Source organism: Schistocerca gregaria, chromosome 3 (genome assembly GCF_023897955.1).
Source record: "Schistocerca gregaria isolate iqSchGreg1 chromosome 3, iqSchGreg1.2, whole genome shotgun sequence".
Lineage (NCBI taxonomy): Eukaryota > Metazoa > Arthropoda > Insecta > Orthoptera > Acrididae > Schistocerca > Schistocerca gregaria.
The window spans coordinates 233,811,476-233,836,703 of record NC_064922.1 but is presented as its reverse complement, the minus strand read 5'-3'; the positions used below and the strand labels follow the sequence as shown (position 1 = coordinate 233,836,703).

General features: G+C 38.3%; 1 protein-coding gene across 5 annotated transcripts in view; it reads right to left on the bottom strand.

Moving 5' to 3' along the window:
• LOC126353748 (uncharacterized) overlaps nt 1-25,228 on the bottom strand; it is a 50,312-nt gene that overhangs the window by 8,390 nt on the left and 16,694 nt on the right. For all 5 annotated transcript variants that reach the window (XM_050002796.1, XM_050002797.1, XM_050002793.1 and 2 more), the window contains 2 exons: nt 16,225-16,446; nt 6,403-6,510 (listed from right to left, as the gene is read on the bottom strand). In XM_050002796.1, the coding sequence (XP_049858753.1) occupies nt 6,403-6,510; nt 16,225-16,446 (330 nt within the window). The remainder of the gene's footprint in view (nt 1-6,402; nt 6,511-16,224; nt 16,447-25,228) is intronic.

The following is a 25,228-nucleotide window of genomic DNA, read 5'->3' as shown; positions in this document are numbered from 1 at the left end:
TTTCGCCTTATGCATAATGACATCATCTACACCTAAGGCCGTCGTCAAGAGTTGCTTGCTTTGGATACTTCCATGTACTGTTGTCTTCCAAAGTCACAGATTCAGATAATCAGCCAATAGAAGAACGGGAAAAAAATGTCACTCAGAGTTGTTTACATAATCAACACTTTTCATATAAGATACTCTAGCAGGAATCTGTTCCAGAAACAACAGGTTTTTTTGAATGTGTAAATATATCTTCTCCCCTGTATATTTTGTTCTCTTTTCAAAACCAATAGTGCATATCTTGGTTGTAATACAAGATCAAAACAAGACTTTTGTAGCATCCAGAAAAACTTCTTCACTATGCAAAAATGAATAAATTACTCAGCCATGATTTTCTGTGTCCTATGTAGAAATTTCAATTAATAGAATACCTTTTGAAAGATTTATTCTACTCAATTAGCAAATTTTTAGCATAAATAAGCACATATGTGTGTAGTTTTATTGTATAACTGAGATGTCCCATTTAGTACAAGAATAAATATAAAGTATTTTTGTCATAAAATATACTTTATGCATAAAATTTTAATTCTGATGTCCTGTACTTTGCGTCTTATTTATTTCCATGAACACTGCTGCACAAAATTTAAGGATGGAAGTAACTTTTGCATAATGTGTGACTGCTAAGTAACACAGCTCGATGAGACTTGGAGGATACACGGAGAGCAATGCTACAGTACATAAGGTCAATGAAAGAAATACATAATGAGCAGAACAGAAATGAGACCTATTCTAAGATAGTAATTACACTGCTGTCACACTGATTCATTATGGTCCCTGGACATTACAAAAGATAGGACATGGTTCTTAATAGGGTGTGTGATCACCACTGATAGTAATGTACACTCTGCAACATACTCGCATGCTGGCCATATGGTTTGTACGGAGTTCTTCACTGTTGACATGCTGCAACAAGTCTCCCCAATGCATCCCACATGCGCCTGATGGGACGTAAGTCAGGGGAATGTGCAGGCCAATCTGTTCATTTCAAGAGAACCTATATTCAAGCAATTCAATGTGGTCGTGCATTGTCAGGCATAAAAATGAAGACAGGGCTGAATGCACCCTTGAAAAGACACACATGGGGAAGGAGTACTGAGTCATGATCTTACCAATGCAACATTACAATCTCCATATCAATACATGTGGACCACCAAAACAACAGTCATGTCTGATGATGCTGGACATACTCTCACATAGCCGGAAATGGGAACCCTTAATGCCCCCAAGAATATTGTCGAACATGATCATTTTGCTGGTCCAGGTGTTATGGTGTGGGGAGGCACAATGTTGCAAGGTGCACTGACCTCCAAATCTTTGAACACAGTCCACTCACCAGTCAATATTACTCTGTGGACTCCAGCCCCATTTGTTTCTATTCAGAAGTGTATTTTAATGACAATGAGCAACTGCATCAAACAGGACTGATGGAGTAGCTCTTTAAACGACAGGATATTCGGCAAATGGACCAGCCTGCTTGTTCCTGTGACTTGAAACACGTTGAGCACATGTGGGATACGTTGGGGGGATGTATTGCAGCATGTCCACATGCATCGACAACAATCTGGCATTTGTCAACTGTGTTGGTGGAAGAATGAAACACCCTACCACAAGAACTCCTCACAGACGTTTTCAGCCAGCATGTGAGCACATTCTGGAGCACGCACTGTAGTGTGTGGTGACCATAACCCTATTACGATATATGTCTCATCTTTTGCAATGTCCAGAGGACCATTATGAACTGTATTGACTTTAGTGTAACTATTATCTTTTAATAACAGGGTGTATACACGGACAAGGAAAAAAATTCCCAGACATCCGGTTTAAAAAATATACTTTTCCCCAGGCGAAAATACATATTTCCCGTGGTAAGTAACAGTAGATTTTCCATAGATTTTCCTCGGAACTGTAAAACTTATCAATCCTTTGAATGGTTAACGTTTTATACACTGGCATAGAACTTTCCGGAAAAAAAGGAGGGGGGGGGGGGGGGGGGGGGGGGGAAGACTTTTGATGAAGAAAAAGGAGAGAAGTTCTGAAAGACCTTTGATGTGTAGCAACACATACATTGCATATTTTTGTATTAAGAAAGTATAAATGATGTTAGTTTCCAGAGCATTGAAATTGAGACTGCGATGTCCTTTTGTAAGCCAGTCTTATCTCATGCCACGTGATCTTGCCAGCCGATGACAGCAGATATTCAGAGCACAGGACACACGTTATAGTCAGCCAATAGCAAGATCACTGTTACGTAGCTCGAACACACAAAGAGGAAAAGTTAATGGTTTACATCAATATACATACTATAGCTACAAGAACAGCTAAGCTCTCACATTTAATATTGGTCTTGAAGATTAATAAGCTACAAGAGAAGCTAAGCTTTCACATGTAATATTGATATTTTTTTGCGAGTGTATACTTTAAGATACATCACACAAATGTGCCAGTAAATTTAAAATAAGACATAAATGTCTGGTCTTCTGGGCTCAAAATTCTTGAAATTGGCAGGTCCTCAAAGCGTTCAGTTTTAAACACTCTCTGATTTAAGAAATTCATCCCACTTTCTCACACATAACATAATTCATCTTGTGAAAGAAGAAATTTAGTTTGAAAGTAACACTTTTCGTACCACCATATGCAATACTATCCTGAGACTGTTAGAAATAGGTTCGATTTAGCAGTTGTCAGAGAGCTCTAAAAAAAACAGCCGTTATTGCGGGTGCGCAGCTGCAGTGGTGTAGGAAGCTCAGATGTTCGTATGTATAAAGCACTAAGAAAGCTTACAATACACCATAAAAGAAACAGGACATCAGAGGATACCCCAAGAGCATCGGAATGTCATAACCATAATTTGGCTTGAAGTGCACATTGGTTTTTTCCAGATTCACAATTAAGTAGGTCCCATCTGATATTAAGCTTTTCAGTGTGGTTTTTGGGATGTAAATTTTCTGAGAGTACCAGTACTGTACTATCTCATATTTGGTTCTTTATTATGGCAAAATGCCATACATGGCAGAAGATGAAAACATGCACTTGAAATTCAGCAGACAGTTGGAACTAACCAATACTGCGGAATGAAACACTTCGTTTCAAATAAAATGATTGCCTCAGCAGAGAAATTAATACAGCTAAATTTCTTTAGAAAAATGACAAAAATAACTTCATTTTTTGCAAGGTGATTAATGCTTGACCGCTAATAACTTGGAAATAAAATAAAACCAGAAAAACTGAAACCAATAATATACTTTTACGCTCTTTAATTACGTGAAGGTAATTTAATTCACTTGATAGCTCCCGGCCACAGAAATCCATTTTGTTTTCATTTGACGTGGGAGCTGTAAACAAGGAGGAAACAGCAAAATCACTAAAACTCAGACAACCCTGCACATGCGCGAATCTGGCAGCTAGAGCGGGCGAGAAAAATTTTTCTCGTTACCATCTGGGTGCTTGCTGCTACTGCTGATACAGCTAACAGCCACACTACAAGTAGCGAAAGCAGAAGGTGCTGTTCATACGCAAGTGAACTACGCATGTGCATGAGCCCACTGGCAAATGGTTAAATGAAACTAATGTAAATAGTTGTGACGCCACACTCATAGAAAGCAGTTTATTGTCATGACATAATAAGTAGTCTTCGCCCTAAGGCCTCTGACATATTTTTGGTGTTTGTAGACGCTTATGCATGCACGGTGATTTGTTGTTGTAAATAGCGCATTTCCTTTGCCTTTAAAGTTTTATTTTTTATCCTTTCGTTTATATTTTATTCCTGCAGAATCATTCTGCAGTAGCAGGATACAGTAACATTCTTTGCTAAAGACTTCATTCTTACCAGTTGAAATAACAATAATTTAACTGAAAGCTAAAAAAACGAAAAATTCTTGGAATTCTGAAAAATTCCCATCTTTTTCCCAGTTTTCTCCTGATAAAAAATTTCCCAGGTTTTTCCCACATTTCCTGGGTCGTATACAACCTGAATAAAAGTGTCATTTCTGTTCGTCTCATTGTGCATTTCTTTCAGTTAATTTCTGTGTTATACTGTAGTAGTTCTTTCTATGTATGACCAAGTTTCCTTGAGTTACATTACTTGGCGGTGACATATCATGCAAACGTCATTTTGATCCTTAAATATTAAACACCAGTGTATTATAATGTAACATTAGTTGCTATAAGTATCATCGTAAATGTACCAGATTGTGCTCTGTTGCAGCCATTACCGCAAATTTTATGAAAAATTCATGATTGTAAAGTCATTGTTCTGCTCGATATCCGAGCAACTGTAATGCTATTGGGATCAACTGAACTCATAATCAAATAAAATGTCCATGCCAATCTTCTGAGCTACTTCCAGGATGTGATGCTTACATATGTTGGCTATCTGACTGCAATGATTTCTTATTTGACATTTTTATTTATTGACAATCTCCACATTCCTTAACAGATCTCTGAGTTTCTCTTCTTACTACTGCCCATGCAGTTTTAATTTTGCTATCTGATTTATTAACTTCAGGCATTCTACAGAGATTTTCCCATGCTTTAATCATAGCATAGTACACCTTTTTGTACGAGATCAGCCCCACTTCTCTGTTTGTCCTTATCATTTCATTTCATAGAATTTGCTTTTCCTTGCACACAATATTTTGATAATCTTTGTAATCCTAACGTTTTTACATCTTATGTGACACATTTTACAGCTTTCTTTGAAAAGCAGCTGTTAAAGTTCAGCAGAAATTCATTAGATATGGAGTTGACACCTGCCACATTAAACACACCCATCCACCCAGCTTCCCTTAACACTGCCTTGAAACTTTCTGTTTCCTCTTTATTAATTATTCTGCTTTACACGATATCACTTAACTGTAATCAGGTAAGTTATTTAGTATGGCCAGTAGTGCATCATCTTGAGAGGCCATTTCACATATAAATAATACTAGTGTACTGCTTTCCTCTATAATCCTGGTGAGAAAACCAACACCAGAACACATCATTTCTTTTATCCAAATCGGAAAATTACTATTAAAATCTACACAGACTGTAAGTTGCATTCTTTTTTGCTAGGTGGCACAATAATGAAGCAAATTTTTCTAACAACATTTGAAAATTTCTGAGCAGGGATCTATATACAGTAATAACTACAAATAACTTCTCCAGCAGCAACAATTCACATGCATAAGCTTCCAGTTCTGGTTTAATAGATTTGTACTTTGTGTTATTTTTAATTTCTCCTTTCTCTACTTTTCCCATGGGAAATAAGGCTGCTTATTTATAACACTCTACATTTAAAATATAGCTTACTGTATTTCCATAGTGCTCAGGCATATAACATCAGCTTCCTTTAGACACCTCATCTCATGTAAACAGAAAGTTAAGCAGTTCATTGTCTGTTTTCTAGTCCTCCAACATTCTGATGCATCACAGGAAAAGTAAATGAATAAATTTGTTTTATGTAGACGTCTTTTAAAGCAGTCAGTTTGAATGAGGTGTTTTAGTTAAATATAGGCTTACCTCTCACACCTGTAATTACAGGAATTCCACCACTGCGGAGGGGAGGGCCCCCCCCCCCATTTTCAACCACTAGTTTGGCTTATCTTTTTTCCTCCTCCTATTAAGATGTTAGGCATGTCTCATGTATCCTAAACAGCACTAACTGACAGGCACTGCTCCAAAGTTTGAGTCAGTAACAACCTGGTCATTCCCTATTTGTCCTGCATCACAGCTTTTTTCATCCAGAGTTGATCATGCCACAGCATACCTCAATAATGTTCACATTTGTGCATAAGGTTGCTGCACCCAACTTATACTGGTAACTCTTGATGCTGTACTCTGTTCCTGGCCAGGCTGTTGCTTGCTCCTCAAACTATCAACACCTAGTCCCGTTTACTCAAATGCCTAGTCAGTGCCTCAATATCCTTTGTCACCTGGCCACAGATATAAGTGTTTCTAGGTACTGCATCATTGGCCTGCCACAGTTGTGTTTTACTTGCAATATGTGTAAACCAACCATAGGTAAAATCTGAATGAATGTCACATGAGGAAAAGCACAAGTTCAAAAGCTGAGTTATAACACTGAACACAATGTTCACGTGACTATCCACTGCTCAGTATTTCCTATTTATGCTAAGTAATAGTCTTTTTATCACATCACTGTTTGTAATGCTGACTACCTCCCATTTTCTGAGCTGTTATTTCTCTTATTTTATTTCTGCACTTGTATTTACACAGAACACACAGTAAATTACTAGTTTCTTCCCATTGTGAATTAAGAAAGTGATGTTGAACATCAGGTTGTATTTTTATGTACAGTACTGTTGCTTCAAATAAACACGTTCCCTACAGCTTGCACCAAATAAACTACCACCTTACCTCTTTTCAATTGTTTCCTTCCAGGTGGTATTTTCACTTAGGAGATCACGGAAGTTGTCTGTGGAGACTATAACTCCACCAAGTTCTGCTGCACACTGCACAATGAACCTATTGCAATAACATCAGAATTGTTGTTATAGTATCTAAATACAAACTTGAAACATGTTAATCATAGCATGTTTCAGATTAAATAAAAACATTTGAAGCAGTAACAAATTAAAACATATGTTCAACTTATGAGCTCAACTTGAATTTTCTATTACTCCACATCACCTCTCTGAGTTCTGTCACTATTCCCTTCCTTTCCATGAATACATACAAAGAAATTTTACCTTCCTACATAAAAAATTCAAAGTAAAGGAATGGGTGACCTGTTTATACTTCACTTTCATGAAATAATACATACTATTGTTACATTTATCTAATGCATACCAAAACATTAGGGACAGTCAATGACAAGTGGAGACTTTCTCATTAGATTAATATGTCCAGCCACTCTCTGCACACACAGGTGCAAATTAGTATGGCTGCCATTTGAGGCTGACTACAGAGACAATAATGGAGAAATCATTCAAAAAGTGGAAACCATTCTGAAGACTCAATGGATTGCGCAAAAGATCCATGTAAGGTCTGTGGAAAAACAATCCATGACAATTTTCACATGTCGCTCCTTCCTTTGCTCAGTCCTTTCCACATGCAGGAAAGCTGAAACACTAAACACAACGTTCATGTGACTATCTACTGCTCAACATTTCCTATTTATGCTAAGTAATAGTCTGTTATCACATCACTTTGCCAGCCAGACGGTTATGAGATCAATAGACAGTGAAGAGTATCTTACAGTTAGCTACCCATGCAATATTAACAATGTTGAGAGGTGGTCTATAGGCAACTGTATGCTGACAACTGACTGCAAAAGAGTACAAAAGTCATCTACGATCTACCAGACAAAAAGAGTAATCATTCACGGACCAATAGTTGAGATTCTGACTAACATGGGTTATGAGAAAACAATGAATAAAATATCAATGAACATATGCAGATTCCAAAAATGTGCAAATAAAAATAATGGTACTAAAAGAGTAATTACTGGAAGAAATTTAACTCTAGGGAAATATCTATGATTTAAAAGAGGATATCTGCAAGTGGTTAACTGCACAAAAGGAAGCAGAAAATTCAAATTAGAAGGAAACATTTTAAAGCTAACACCTACAGAACTGGTGAAGCCAGAAGGTGAGGCAACAAAGGCATTGTGTGAAGTAGGTTCATAATAAGAAGACAGTGCATAGAGAAAATATCAACAGTAGATTCAAAAATCATTACTTGAAAGACAACAGAAAATATGTTCGAAAAACATCATTTGAAAGACAAAAGAAAATATATTTAAGATAAACAGTATAGTCATCAAACTATTGAGAAGAAATACAGAAGAAATAATACATTGTGTTAATAAAACAATGTTAACTCATATCAACCAGTTTCCAAAGCATTGTTACCCTTGTATCTGTTGATGCTGTGTAGATTATATTCCGGAAATTTTGTTGCTCACCTAATACTTGCTATTGGTAACTTTAGGCTAGGGCGACAGAAGTATAGTGTTTCTGGTACAGGGGAAGTGCTGAACCAAAACGCACAGTCCTGTGGCCATGTAGCAAGCTAGGGAACAAACTGCACAAAGACAAATGTCAAGTGATCTGCTGTGCATCCGAAAACAGTTTTATGTAAATGAAGCAAAGCTACATCCATGTATGTAGTTAGTTCCTCAGAAAAAATTAAAAAGCTGCTGTGTTGGGATTTACGTGTGCTCTGTGTTATGCAATCTTTCACATTCAATAGTGAGGAACCTATTCAATAAGAAATTTAATTCTTTCACGGTTTATAATCCTACATTGCAGCTTGATAAGGAACTGGCTCTCTGAAAATAAGTACAATATCACATGTTTTATGAGAAGTTTCTAGTGAAAACTTAGTTGCTGGCCAGTTTACGTATGGTTAACTTTAAATAGTAAATTATTTCCCACAAAATTTAGCAAATATATCAAAATTGTTTTTAATACTGGAAGGAGAGCCATAGATGTGATATGTGCTGGTGTTTGCCCTCAATGAATTACAACGCACCACACTCGAGGTTATGGCTGCTTGCTATGCTGAGTTGTGCCTCATGTTTCACTCTTGTATGTTGTTCATGAAGTCAGTTACAATCACATTTTAAGTCAACATTACATTAAAAATTATTTTCATCTTAAAATTAAAGATGCGACATTTGCATATCCAGGAGCACAGTTAGCTATATACTGGATGCTTTGTCTTGTCTGCCTTAGCCTTTTATTCACGAATCATTCAGTAACTGTTATTGTTGACAAATTTTAAAAAGTGACAAACAAAGGTGACCTGGTAACAATTTACCTTGCAACTAAATGACAATAGAAATTCAAGACCAAAAATGCTGTTCATTTAATACAGCGAGAAATATTCTGAGAATGAAGATAGTTTTATGTGTAGCCAGAAGGAGTCCACACAAGCACACTGAATTTGTGACCCCTCCCCTCGTTCAAGTGCAGTAGTGGTGAACTTAGGGCTGTAAGTTTTGACAGAGAGAAAAGTACACCAAAAGTACTAAGTGCATCCAGTACTGAGTAATCAATTATTACAAGGAGTTTAAGGAACTATGAAAAGATTAATCAAAACTTTTCCAGCTGCTTCAGAATGTTTTTCTCAACTTTTGATGAATTACATCAGACACTTAGAAATGCATTACACAAGCAAGACCTTCAATGGAAATGTTGGCTATGACTTTCAGGTAAATCCTAGTGTATTATTATTATTATTCTTATTCTATCTCGGCCAAAAACTACCCCAGCTCACAACAAAGTAAGTAACTCAACAATGTTATGAAAAGAATAGACTGCCACATATCGTTAAGATGTCATACAGAGTTGCCGCCACGCACAACAAAAAGACTGTTAGACACTGAGCTTTTGACCAATGTCTTCTACAGAAAAAAAAAAAAGACCCGTGGGCGCATGCGCACACACCAGCAGGCACACATCACACACACGTCTCTTATCTACAGCCACCCCAGTGGCTGGACGCAGCAGCCAGGTGTGCGTGAGGTGTGTCTGCTGGTGTGAATTTGAGTTTTCTTTACTGAAGAAGGCTATGGCCAAAAGCTCAATGCATAACGGTCTTCACGGTGCCTGTCTGCAACTCAACGTGCCATCTTTATGACAAAAAGCAATCTGTCCTTTACACAATATGTTGATATTCCAAACTGAAAATTTCATTGTTTAACAAAGTAACATAGTAATATTTATTATTATTTTTAATAACACTTTCATGTCAAATCTTGTAAACAGCCAACAGAGGAGGAATGGAAGAATACTGCAAACTGATTCCAAATCTGTGTGACTTTCCCAAAGTGGATAGGGGCAATCAATGGTAAACACATTCGGTTCTTGAAGCCAAACATCAGGGGGCTGACTTTTATAATTATAAAGACTTCTTTTCCATTGTTCTTCTAGGAGTGGCAGGCACAGATATTAGATTCGCTTTTGTCAACAATGGCCAATTTGAAACGTATTCAGACAACACAATTTTTAAAAAATCAATGAAAGGAAATACACTGTTGCTTACCAAATGCCAATGAGATAGTCATGATACACATGTTTATAGGCCATGAAGCATGTGTATTCTGAGAACATGTAGTGAATCACATGGAAGTAGAGTTGTCACAAGAGAAAAGAATTTTCAACTACTGTTTGTTATGGAGCAACAGGTACCTTTGGCACACTGTGGCATGTTTTTCAGTGGTCAACGAATGTGGAATTGGACGTTGCAGTTGATACAACTAAATCATGTTGTGTTCTACGTAATGTTGTGTGTGTGTGTGTGTGTGTGTGTGTGTGTGTGTGTGTGTGTGTGTGTATGTGAGAGAGAGAGAGAGAGAGAGAGAGAGAGAGAGAGAGAGAGAGAGAGAGAGACCAAATTGAAGACATCATTACTGAGAACAGACGTGTGTCTGCCACAAACCTGGCTGAAAGAAAAAGAAATATGCCAATAAGAAACAAAGATGTAATGGCTAATTATTTTATAAGAATGGCTGGTAAAGTGCATTGGCAGGACAGCAAAATGTGGGGTTATGTAAGACAGAATATGAGATGCCATATGCATTTCCCTTTACATGTGTAGTTTGGCAATTTAATTATTTGGTATTGACAATTATTTTCAGTAGTTTTATCTGTAAATTTGTGCCAAACACAAAATTAACTACCATGGTATTATTGACAAACACTATCCAGAAACCTCTTTCACAGCAATGCTTACTGAACATGGTTTGTTTTATGTTCCGTTTTTAGTAATGTATCACTCTTTCCAATAACATAATGGTCCAAGGCAATCATGTGGTTTAATTCATGTGAATCCAATCATGTGGTTTAATTCATGTGAATCATATCATGTGGTTTAATTCATGTGAATTGAAGGAATCAATAATATTATTGCCACTTCATTACAAAACAAGGATGACTAATCTTTGTCACACCTTGTAAGAAATTGCAATACATTATGTCACCAATGTTTCATTTATTGCATTCTTATCTGTTAGTTTCTCAAAACTTGTCAATGTTGACGAAGCTCAGAAAAAATGTGCATAACATGTTTGGTGAAACAATCTCCAAATCTGTTGCAATTCCAAATGACCCTTTAACCAAAATACAACAATGCATTAGTAAAAAGAGAAACTTACCAAAAGATTCTCTCTACTTGAATGCTCTGTGAAATCAAGAATTAATTCACACCTGATGTCATGCCATTCAGCACCTTTCTTATTTCTATCCTTATATTCATCGGTACTTAAGTTCCAAATACAAGGCCTCTTCTCCACCTACATTATTAAAATCTCTGTGTCGATTTGCTCTCCATATGTACAGAGCTCCCCCCCCCCCCCCCCCCCCCCCATGAACCATGGACCTTGCCGTTGGTGGGGAGGCTTGCGTGCCTCAGCGATACAGATGGCCGTACCGTAGGTGCAACCACAATGGAGGGGTATCTGTTGAGAGGCCAGACAAACGTGTGGTTCCTGAAGAGGGGCAGCAGCCTTTTCAGTAGTTGCAGGGGCAACAGTCTGGATGATTGAGTGATCTGGTCTTGTAACATTAACCAAAATGGCCTTGCTGTGTTTGAACTGCGAACGGCTGAAAGCAAGGGGAAACTAAGCCGTAATCTTTCCCGAGGGCATGCAGCTTTACTGTATGATTAAAGGATGATGTCATCCTCTTGGGTAAAATATTCCGGAGGTAAAATAGTCCCCCATTCGGATCTCCGGGCAGGGACTACCCAAGAAGACGTCGTTATCAGGAGAAAGAAAACTGGCGTTCTACGGATCGGAGCGTGGAATGTCAGATCCCTTAATCGGGCAGGTAGGTTAGAAAATTTAAAAAGGGAAATGGATAGGTTAAAGTTAGATATAGTGGGAATTAGTGAAGTTCGGTGGCAGGAGGAACAAGACTTTTGGTCAGGTGCTTAAAGGGTTATATATACAAAATCAAATACGGGTAATGCAAGAGTAGGTTTAATAATCAATAAAAAAATAGGAGTGTGGGTAAGCTACTACAAACAGCATAGTGAACGCATTATTGTGGCCAAAATAGACACAAAGCCCACGCCTACTACAGTAGTACAAGTTTATATGCCAACTAGCTCTGCAGATGATGAAGAAATTGAGGAAATCTATGATGAGATAAAAGAAATTATTCAGGTAGTGAAGGGAGACGAAAATTTAATAGTCATGGGTGACTGGAATTTGTCAGTAGGAAAAGGGAGAGAAGGAAACATAGTAGGTGAATATGGACTGGGGGGAAGAAATGAAATAGGAAGTCGTCTGGTAGAATTTTGCACAGAGCATAACTTAATCACAGCTAATACTTGGTTCAAGAATCATAAAAGAAGGTTGTATACATGGAAGAATCCTGGAGATACTGGAAGGTATCAGATAGATTATATAATGGTAAGACAGAGATTTAGGAATCAGGTTTTAAATTGTAAGACATTTCCAGAGGCAGATGTGGACTCTGACCACAATCTATTGGTTATGAACTGTAGATTAAAACTGAAGAAACTACAAAAAGGTGCTAATTTAAGGAGATGGAACTTGGATAAACTGAAAGAACCAGAGGTTGTAGAGAGTTTCAGTGAGGGCATAATGGAACAATTGACAGGAATGGGGGAAAGAAATATAGTAGAAGACTGGGTAGCCCTGACGGATGAAGTAGTGATGGAGGCAGAGGATCAAGTAGACAAAAAGACAAGAGCTAGTAGAAACCCTTGGGCAACAGAAAAAATATTGAATTTAATTGATGAAAGGAGAAAATTTAAAAACACAGTAAATGAAGCAGGCAAAAAGGAATACAAACGTCTCAAAAATGATATTGACAGGAAGCGCAAAATGGCTAAGCAGGGATGGCTAGAGGGCAAATGTAAGGATGTAGAGGATTATCTCACTAGGGGTAAGACAGATACTGCCTACAGGAAAATTAAAGAGACCTTTGGAGAAAAGAGAGCCACTTGTATGAATATCAAGAGCTCAGATGGAAACCCAGTTCTAAGCAAAGAAGGGAAGGCGGAAAGCTGGAAGGAGTATATAGAAGGTTTATACAAGGGGGATGTACTGGAAATGGAAGAGGATGCAGATGAAGATGAAATGGGAGATACGATACTGCGGGAAGAGTTTGACAGAAAAATGAAAGACCTGAGTCGAAACAAGGCCCCAGGAGTAGACAACATTCCATTAGAACTACTGACAGCCTTGGGAGAGCCAGTACTGACAAAACTCTACCATCTGGTGAGCAAGATTTATGAGACAGGCGAAATACCCTCAGACTTCAAGAAGAATATAATTATTCCAATCCCAAAGAAAGCAGGTGTTGACAGATGTGAAAATTACCGAACTATCAGTTTAATAAGTCACAGCTGCAAAATACTAATGCGAATTCTTTACAGGCGAATGGAAAAACTGGTAGAAGCGGACCTCGGGGAAGATCAGTTTGGATTCCGCAGAAATGTTGGAACACGTGAGGCAATACTAACCTTACGACTTATCTTAGAAAATAGATTAAGAAAAGGCAAACCTACGTTTCTAGCATTTGTAGACTTGGAGAAAGCTTTTGACAATGCTGACTGGAATACTCTCTTTCAAATTCTAAAGGTGGCAGGGGTAAAATACAGGGAGCGTAAGGCTATTTACAATTTGTACAGAAACCAGATGGCAGTTATAACAGTCGAGGGACATGAAAAGGAAGCAGTAGTTGGGAAGGGAGTGAGCCAAGCTTGTAGCCTCTCCCCAAAGTTACTCAATCTGTATATTGAGCAAGCAGTAAAGGAAACAAAAGAAAAATTTGGGGTAGGTATTAAAATCCATGGAGAAGAAATAAAAACTTTGAGGTTCGCCGATGACATTGTAATTCTGTCAGAGACAGCAAAGGACTTGGAAGAGCAGTTGAACGGAATGCACAGTGTCTTAAAAGGAGGATATAAGATGAACATCAACAAAAGCAAAACGAGGATAATGGAATGTAGTCAAATTAAGTCAGGTGATGCTGAGGGAATTAGATTAGGAAATGAGACACTTAAAGTAATAAAGGAGTTTTGCTATTTAGAGAGTAAAATAACTGATGATGGTCGAAGTAGAGAGGACATAAAATGTAGACTGGCAATGGCAAGGAAAGCGTTTCTGAAGAAGAGAAATTTGTTAACATCGAGTATAGATTTAAGTGTCAGGAAGTCGTTTCTGAAAGTATTTGTATGGAGTGTAGCCATGTATGGAAGTGAAACATGGACAATAACTAGTTTGGACAAGAAGAGAATAGAAGCTTTCAAAATGTGGTGCTACAGAAGAATGCTGATGATTAGATGGGAAGATCACATAACTAATGAGGAGGTACTGAATAGAATTGGGGAGGAGTTTGTGGCACAACTTGACAAAAAGAAGGGACCGGTTGGTAGGACATGTTTTGAGGCATCAAGGGATCACAAATTTAGCATTGGAGGGCAGCGTGGAGGGTAAAAATCGTAGAGGGAGACCAAGAGATGAATACACTAAGCAGATTCAGAAGGATGTAGGTTGCAGCAAGTACTGGGAGATGAAGAAGCTTGCACAGGATAGAGTAGCATGGAGAGCTGCATCAAACCAGTCTCAGGACTGAAGACCACCACACACACATATATACAGAGGGTACATCGTGTAAAACACTGTAGCTATACACCCATAATGAATCCAACATAGCCTGCTGTCAACTGGTCACTCGCCCCCAGCACTGTTGTCAGCTGGCCCCTCATCTTAAGTCTGCTGCACTGCACATGTGAACTAGCAATCGATTTTCGTGGCTCACAGCAATGCAATGGCTGCTGTGTGATACCCATTTCACTATGGGCGAGGGGGGTAGCAAGCCGCATAATTGCACAGCTGCAGATGTTCGCCCTGTGTGGACAGTTGTAACTACCCTGTGCGTCATAGCAGTGTGTCCATTTACTATGCAACTAACTTTTCACAAATATTCCGCTCGTGTGAACCCAACCCCAGATGGCAAAAATTCATCAGCACTGTGTATAACAAAATTTGGTACAAGAATGGCATTTTGATTAAATGTAAGAATTTTTGTTTTCTTTCCAGTTTTTTGAAGTAAAACGAGCTGCTTAGAACAATGTTCATGACAAAGCCTGATGTGTCAATACTCCTTTTGTTTCACTGAAGTATAAATTTCTCATAACAGTTCATTATTTCTACTTCCTCCTGCACATAAACTGTATGTACCTCCACCAAGCATATGGTTTTAAATGACAATAAGCTAGTAGCTGGTAGTCATGAACATTTCAGGTACTATGAAAAGTGAAATGTGAAGAAGTACAACTGTGGCAAGACAAAAGAAATATAAATAATGTATAGCAGTTAAGAAGTATTCATCAAATGTGCAGTCTTCCTGTGATGATAATATAATCTTCACAATATGGCAGATGACAGACATTAATGGTAAGATAATAAAGTATGTCAATGACATTTCAACACATATTCATTGTGACATTTCCTACTATGTCAGACGGACAGAGTACCGCAAAGCAAATTAACCAACATGATAAAAGCATTCAAAGACATAAGTAAACCAGAGACAGATACACCAGTAATTACTGCAATTAGAATAACTGGACTACATTAACAAATGCATGGACAACATGCATAAAAATAGCAGTTCCACTCATTTATTGGATACAAGAAATATGGCACTGGACATTAATAATTTTCAGAAAGGAATCTGAGAAGGCCTAGAGACAAGACATCCATAAAATTAAGTCTGCTGTAGATAAAAATATCTCAGTACAAGGTGAACACACTAACATTATTTCTGGCTGATGTCACAAGTTTAGTATTGCTTTTAACCTGGACTTACTGACCTAGTATTTCCTTTGTAGCTTATAAGGTGTCTGGCCATCTTAGTACACTTCATATTTTTTGTCTGGAGCTGAGTAACTACACTTATTACACTGAAGAATAAATATTGTCAAATATAATTTGTTGCTATCAGATTGGCTGAGTTTCTCCTGTTGTGGTGAATTTTTGCCTACTCCATAACATTTTGAGTTTTATATTATTACTGATATTTTTATTATTTGTAAAGTGACAAACACAGATAATGTAGATTGAGGTAATTTTGCTCATTCTCCAGATTATACATGAGTATCTTAACATTTTATGCTTCACATCATATGAAACTTACATTAACATCCTTTTGATTTCTAGAATGAAGTTAAAGAGACAACATTTACTCCTCATACCTGTCATCATATGGCACAATGAGTCGCCCTTCTATTCTTCTGCTTGGTGTGAATACAACCTGCCCACTCCTCTCATACTCCTCCAGTTCAGAACGAAGGTCAGGTGGGCAAGCACCCCTCCGGAATGTTGGCACAAATGCTGTCACTTTATGACCACGCTTCAAAAAGTACTTGATACAAATGTGCAGTCCTCGCCATGAGAAACATTTTCCTTTTCCATGCCTTTATTATATATGCCATAAAACAGAAGCAAAGTACATTAATTAATAGGGTTCCAAGTGACTACAGTGGAACTTATAAATACAATCTCATTTCCTAAGCTTGTGCTGCATCAAAGTTCCTCCTAAGAATATCTCACAATTTACAACACACGTAAGTTAACATTCATTGAAGAGGAATAAGCACAGTGATTTAACAAGCTGAAAATAATATGGCAGTTAAAATAAAAAGCAATGTTATTAAAGGCAGTAAGTCTAAAAATTGTAATTTGCTGACTTTATTTAATTGTGACATCACCTTCCCTCCATTTAGTAGATGGCGTCACAACTAACTAGAAATCTCAGATACGTGCACTGACTTGACTTCTTATGTTAGTTCCTGAACAGAAAATTGAGCTACTAAATTGGAAGCTTTTTCACAAAGTGATTTGACACCAACTGCAGCTGAAGAAAGAGAGAGAGAGAGAGAGAGAGAGAGAGAGAGAGAGAGAGAGAGAGAGAGAGAGAGAGAGTGAGAGTGAGTGTGTGTGTGTGTGTCTGTGTCAACAGCAAATTTCTTGTCAATGTCATTGAAATGATAGACCAACAGAAACAAAAAATTTCTATTATCAGTATTTTTGGCAATAGATGGAAAAGAAGATAAAAAGGAAAAAGCTCCAATGGTGAGCTCTCGAAGTTTAAAGGAAGCCCACCTACACTAATTCATATTCAACCAATTTGCAAACATGGATAAGAATACACACAAATAAGAGCTACCAATAGCATAAATTGTGGTGGGGTAAAATCAAACAATGGAAACTCCAGACAGGAATAGTAACAATGTTGGAAAAGACAGATTGCTACTTACCATAAAGAGGACAAATTAAGTTGCAGACAGGCATAATTAATAGACACTTGCCTAAAGCTTTCGGCTACAGCCTTCATCAGTAAAACACACACACACACACACACACACACACACACGACCGCCAACTCCAGCATCTTGGGCCAGAATTCAACTACTACACAGGATGCGAGCAACAATCTGGAGGTGCCTGGGAAAAGGAAATGATAATACACTACTATCCCTTCCCCTTCCCAGGCCCTTCCAGACTGCTGCTTGCATCCCACGTGATAGTTCCATTCCAGCCAGAGATGTTGGAGTTGGCGGTCAAGTGTGCATGAGGTGTGTGTGTGTGTGTGTGTGTGTGTGTGTGTGTGTTTCTTTTACTAATGAAGGCTGTGGCCAAAAGCTTTATGCGAGTGTCTTAATTGTGTGACTGCGACTTAACGTGTCTTCTGTACAGTAAGTAGCAATCTGTCTTTCCTATGCTGTTGTGGTGGGGTAAAGAAGGGATGCCATATTCCTTACATAAGGAACATGGTCAGTAGGGACAGGTAGATTCAAATTTGTGCACAATTATTAACACCTACATGAAGAGAAACAGTAATCTCTTAATTTCCAACATAGCCACTTCCTTACTCTTCTCTCTCAGCAAACAAAAGCATTTCTACAAGCAGAGTGATCACGTGTATCTAGAAGGTATCCTTAAATAAAGCTGCGCAAGTAACAAGCAGCTGTCAGAGAAAGTGCTAAAATCTTACAAATGTCAGCTTTACTCTGTTTTCATCCGTTTATTAAAGGCTTTAGAGCCCTCTCTCTATGCATATTGGCAGAAGTTTTCCATCACTTCTTTTTTCGAAACTCATGGCACAGAAAACAAAAATCCGCTCTGAGACATAGGTACATATATTCCTTTACAATGTGTCCAGCCCACTGGGGAGGGGGGATTATAAACTAATGACAAAATTGGCTGTTTCCCATGGGGTGGTTCCCCACAGCACTCCTGAGCAACATCAAAATGTGGTGGAACATCCCCCTGCTCAGATACAAGCTTGAATCCATCTTGGCATACCATCAACAAGATCATTAAGAAAGCTCTGGTTCGAACTGTCCCATTCTCCAATCACGATTTGACATAATTTGCACAGCGTATGTGGTCACTGGCAAAAAAAGGATTGTTTCAATCTATCCCAAACATGTTCGATTGGATTCATCTCCAGACAATAGGTAAGCCACTCCATTTTGGTGATCCTAAGTTGCTGGATGTTAATGAGAACAGCACCATAATAAGCATGCAAGATATCAACCATCAAGATGAAACTGCCACCAAACTGTTGACGATAGAGTACTACTATTGGTTGCAAAATCTGGTCCCTGTATCACAGAGCAGTTAAATTTCCCTCATAAATCACAAGGAATGTATGGTGGTCACATATGCCACCCCAGAACATCACTCCACCATCACCTTGTTCACATGTGGAACAGTGTTGGAGGCATGCGATATTACCAGGCTGTCCCCAAATATTTTATCTGCGATTATCAGAGTACAAACAGATCCGCATTTTATCAATAAACAGCATCCAATGCCAATTTTGGGGTGTCCATTCTGCACAATGTCTTGCCCATCTGTAACAGTCCATGGTAATGAGGTGAATGACGTCGTGCTCATCATGGTTGTAGGGAATGGAGATGCGTATCATGAAATCATCTCCTAACAGTTTGATGTGATGCATTAGGCCTGTAGCCTTTTTGAATGCTAACTCAATTCTGGAGTACTCAGCCCAGTTACTTTGACTCAAAACTTGTAGATACCAAACATCCCATGCAGCTGTTGAACTGCCTGTGCAGTCTCCTCAACACTGTCAACTGGAACCAATTCCTTATCTGCACCCATCACTTTGACTTCAGTGCACACGTCAAGCAACTTTCCTGGTTGACAAGCCTTTTGTGTGTAAAGTGACGATGCAGACCCAATCACTGGTCATGACTGTCCTTCATGAAATAATGTACATTCATTCTACTGTTCCACAGACATTTTTAACATGTCCTACAAGTGATTTACTTTAAACTGAAATGCTGTAATCCATTCAGGTGCAACACACTATCCATAGGTAGCACTCGTGGTAACTGTGTGTATTTACAAACGTCAGGGAGCAACCTTCCGACACAGGAACAGTCACAATAACAACACAATAGCACAACATATAAGGGTGATGCAAAACTTTTGTTGAAATGTATATATATTTTGCAGGAGACATATTTTAAACTAATAAAAAGTACTACTGTAAAAAATAGCCAAATTTCAGATATTTTCTCAAAGTGGTGTTGATAATGAAAGAAAATGATAGAGACATAAGTTATCTAAAAACTTTATAAATCTTTAGCCATGGACAGTTCATCAGAGTGATGAGCACCACACACCCACTTGAAGTCAAGAGAAACTGTATATCAGTTGGATGTATATTTCTCACCACAAATACTCGAATTATTAATGATAAACAGTGTGAGGAGATACTGCTTATCTGAAACACAGTTTTACAATCTGCTCTTCAGTTCTGTTCATTCATCTGTGATTGTCATGACAACTATTGAGATTCCAGGATGCAAACAATAAAACATATTCAAAACACACACACACACACACACACACACACACACACACACACACACCTCTGAATCAATACTTCACGATTTGTTTCCCCGATCTTACAGGTGTGAGAGAAAGGCTTGTGACAACTGATAGTGGGTTAGGGGAATATTGCAATGGGAAGGGTGGGTAGGATTGCAGTTGCAAAAATAAGGATGACCTGTGTTAACAATCACAAAACTTAGCATATGGAGCATATATATAGGGTGTAGGCAAATGATACAAATTTCAAGAAATTGTATTGAGTGCCTTGAGAAACAAACTGAGGAAACTAAGAATTCATGTCCAGATATAAGGATGACCTGTGTTAACAATCACAAAACTTAGCATATGGAGCATATATACAGGGTGTAGGCAAATGATACAAATTTCAAGCAATTGTATTGAGTGCCTTGAGAAACAAACTGAGGAAACTAAGAATTCATGTCCAGATATACCATTCCACAACATTATAGTATGTCCAAGTTATGGGCTCAGCACTTGCTGCTCGGCTACCCCTTCAGTAAGAAATGTTCTACAGTGTTATTGTGAGAAATGTTTAGGTGAAGGATACTACGAGAACAAAGGGCGTGACGTGTCCCCCTGCATAGTTCAGAGGAGATGCTGCTGGGGCAGAAGTGCCTTAAAAAAATCAACCACATCCTTCAATAGTGTTTTGAGTACTCCTAGACTTGCACTGATAAATCAGCATATCTAATCCAAAATCTTACACTGATCCACTGATGTAAGAATATCTCACCCACGGGTTTACACTTGGCCACCAAAGTAGTATTCTATCATTTACCCAACCTGTGGAATATCCTAGCACATCCAAACACCACCCCTGCTTTTACATTGCACCTCACTGATAATTTCTCTCGGGAATGCATGAGCGACACACTTGTGTGGCATCCTCTGTCCAATTAAAGATAGCACAGAAAGGAAGTCACACCATAACCCAGTTGTGTTGTAATTATTGTGAAGCATTCACTTAACAAAATGTGACTAAGCAAAAACTTTCTGAACATCTAGAGCCCAATGCCACTGACTTCCATGCTCACTCTAGTAGTCGCACCATTTGGTTTCTAACACTCAGTAGTAGCTGCAAAAATGTCCTCTGTGTGTATTTTAAAGATTGATCAGAAACTGAGCTCGCACACATCTAATGTTCAAAGTTGCTTAGTTTACAAATCAAGGCACCAATGTTACATCTGTGCTACACTGCCTTCATTCCTTCCCACTGTAGTTTAGTGAGTAGGATGAGCCTGAGAACTGTGGTGCGGCAGTCACTCCATACTCATCGACTCGTTATCTCTTACTGAAGCAGGTAGGAGAGTACGTTTAGTAGCGACTTAGTACAGAAGTTGAGTACACAATCTTGTTGTCATAAAGAGGCACTGACAAGTGGAAATGACTAATTGTAGGAATTAGAAAGCCTTTAACAAAGCTGTGTTTGGCGAGTTTTTGGGGGGGGCAAGAGATGAAAATTACATGATGCAGAACATGTAATTGCCGATGTGTTCTATTAGAGCAGCATTGATTTCTGGAATAAGTTCCACATTTCATGGAACAACATAAAAACTTCATCCATTCTAAACAAAGTAGCTGTATTATCGTTTATTCTACCTCCATCATGTACAGCGTCAAATGAAAACTGGGCACAGGGCAACATCACTGTTATGTTCCTGTGACCAAAAGCTGTATTATTTATATATTGTTTCAGTCGTGGTAACTTGCGGCTATGCCCTAACAATGAGTTGTGTAGCTTATTGTTCATTTCTGTAATTTTTTAGAAGAATGTTGCAGATTTATTTTAATTATTGTTCACCATTTGGGAAATGCCTTTATCCTTCTGTCATCTGTTATCAGACTCCGTTAACACCTCGAAAGTTAAAACACACACACAGACAGAGAGAGAGAGAGAGAGAGAGATTTATACCAATTGTTAACTAATTTGTCACTCTAATTTCTATGACAACAGGCTCAAGTGACAAGTTTTCAGTTAAATGGGCAGTGGTAGAGACTCAAACGTCAAGTCTATCTGATCTCTAGTCTGTGTGTGTGTGTGTGTGTGGGGGGGGGGGGGGGGGGGGGGCACTGGAAAAGAACTGCACTACTGCAACCATCAGAAAACTCTGAGAAGAATTTTACCAATTCCGAAGTTTTTGAGAAAGTGAACCATGTTTAAAAAAAGTATGTGAAGTGAAAAACCATTAATTGAGAACTGTTAAGTTTGTTGGTGAAATACAGTCTATCTTTTCAACTTCTTTGCATCTGAAAATGTCTGCAGAAAAAATGTACAGTTCATTACACTGTGTGTGTTAGCTCCACCTGACACTAACACTGCTGCAGAAAGTGTTCTCTATCACAAATGCTTTATGGACTGACAAAAAGAATAGGTTCAGTGTGGAAACTGATAAGGAAATAATTACAACTACGACTCATTTTCAGAATACTTCATGTGTTGATTTCTATAAAAATCCATCTGAAAATATCAAACTCTTGAGTAACAAATTCTTCTACAAAATATAAGAAAAAAGGTTTCTTGGGAATCATCTGTGGCGAAATTTCCAGGGCGACTGAAAATGTAATTCATAGTCATTGTCTATCCTAGTTAAAGGCCTTGTTATGTTAAAGTGATAGATTGTGTTTGCATGTGACAATATTAAAACAACAAAATATTTCATGAAGTGTTTATAACAAATCTCTCAAAGTTGCAGTACAAATATTTTGGTGACTAGTTTCAAAGCCACTGGTTCACTCTCAAGCCTGATCTCCTGGGACTGCTCTGAAAGTGCCTGATCTTAATGACAACCATCTAAAATTGCCAATACATGCATTACACACAGTGACACTAGACAAATGTCACAATATACATATGCTCATTATACAAGTCAGAATCAAACTTCAGTTTGTAGATCAGGATTGAGAATGAACTGGTCAGTTCGAAACCAGTCACGAAAATATATGTAGGCCTACTGCAACTGTGACAGATTTGAAATAAACACTTTATGAAATAAAACAGTTCCCGGTCCTACATCAACAAAATATTGAAACTGCAAAATAACATACTTAGTCGATTAGTAATGCAAGGTGTCGAGTTTTAATGAAAAGGTACGATGCTCTATGCAGTTGTAGCATAAACCATTTTAACACAAATCTATACAAATGTAGCATTAACAAAAGTTTCCACAAAATATTGATTCATTTCAACTTGTAACAGTTCGTGTCGTGTGCTTCCATTTTGCAAATCTGGTCGCACCAAGTTAAGGTGACTAAGTATCCTGCCGGGAAGTAAATAAAACTTAGAAAGGGCGATCGTTGGGGTAGTTTGGACCCGCACTAGTACTGCTTCCAACGTGATACAGAGAGGAAACATCTATCAACATTCGTGCAAATCAATGTAAAAAACCCTCCTGATACCCTCTCAAGGCAAGAATAGTTCTGACAGAATTTACTGCAACCTCGAAGCATTGGGGAATGGTCATCAGGAAAATGTGTTTCTTGAAGATCAACACAGATTGAGGAATAAGAGGAAATCAGTTGTAATTCTGAAAGGTGACAGTAATATCCATTACAGTTGTGCTGGATCATCGCACAGAGGGTGTGCTGGTTAGGCGTGAAGGAGTCAGGAGGTCTGGTTACGCCCCAAGATAACTGCCCATCACAAAGCCTCTTCCCCGAGATCTCTTTTTCTTCTCTTTTACTTTTGGCAGTCTAGATTCTTGGGAACCCTTGTCCATTGTGGGTGTCAGACCTGATAGTGGATTTCTGGTGAGAATGGATGTACAGGTGGTAAAGAGCAATTTTCTTATTATTTAATACAAAAATATCCACTGATGATGCTTTAACTTTACCAAAATGTTTGTGGTTACCAAAAACAAATTTACTTCCTATATCATATTCAAAGTTTTCTGAGAAGTAATACCCTGGTATGGTCCGTGGTATTTCACTTAGTTTTTCACATGTCTGAAGTGCTCAAGATTGTGCAGCAGAGGCAGCTTTCAACAACGCCGATTCATTTTGCAATTTTCTTAATGAGTCTACTCCAAGTTAATCTTCTTTTGTGCCACAACAGATAATGGTTTCCACACTGACAAAAGTGTCTCCATCTGTTCTCGTACACATCAGGTACTGAGTATATTTTTTCACTCCCAGTATTCTGGCGTGTTGCTCTTTCCATGGGACAGTCAGAGTAGGGAAAGCAGTTCAATTATAACTGTCTACATTAAAGTGCCAATACATATCTGCTGAGACAACTGAATCAGCACAGCCATTACAATGATTTAGTCCGATGCATTTAATGTGCAAAACATCCAAGCTGATGCCACCTATTTCAATCATGGGCTCTCACCGTAGGCTCCATTCAGCCACAGGGAAGGTCACCTGGCATGATGGCCATTGCCAGGAGTCCAGATGCCCCCTGTAGATGGGCATCTACTCCTTGCTAGCAGTGCAGGCATCAGACATGTGAGGCCTCTGTTGTCAGGGGCTTCTACTAAAACAGTACCTGACGACCTTACCACAAAAAATTGGCTACCACATTGACTTTTAAGTGCATAAATGAGCCTATGTAGTTTCTGCATGTAAGAGGATCTTTAATGCAGTAGGCAGTTGGCACTATTTAAGGTGCTCTTCCCTAATCTCAAATGCAAAAGAGGAGCAAAAATTACTTTGGCCAAAAAATTGATATAAATTAAATGGCTAAAGTCGTGAATGAAGATGTATCTAGAGACATGGCTGGGTGGTACCTCAAAGATTGCTACCATGGGAAGGAAAGTACAAATAGAGATGGGGGATAAAAGCACATGAAAGGAAGTTGGTGTTGCAACAGCTTGAGTCCCTGTGTTCTGCATGCACATACTCACGAATTGAGAGCCTCCTGAGGGGTACATGACAATGAAAGAATCAAAATGATATTAACTACAGGGGAAGGGGGGTGAGGGGCAGGCTAGAATATTATCACAGAGATGAAGTATTAGTTTCATTGAATAATGCCGACAAATGAAGCAGCTGTAGCTGTGTTGTAGTACAATAAATATTTTGTGCTAACCCTGCAGTTCTAACAACAGTTTTTCTGTTAGTTTCCAATGATTGGTTAGAGAATCATACTTTTATACCTACAGAAATATTTATTTGCTTGCTGGTCCTCATTTTAGGGTCACAAACTGTTACCAAGTTTTATAAATTACATCCTATCTCTTCACAGTTGACTCAAAACTTCTGTTAGGTGTATGTCACAGCACTACATAATAGCAAGGTGTATGTTACAGCCTAAATAATAGCATACCTTTAAATACCTGGGTTGTCTTTCAAACTGCTTACTGGGAGAAATAC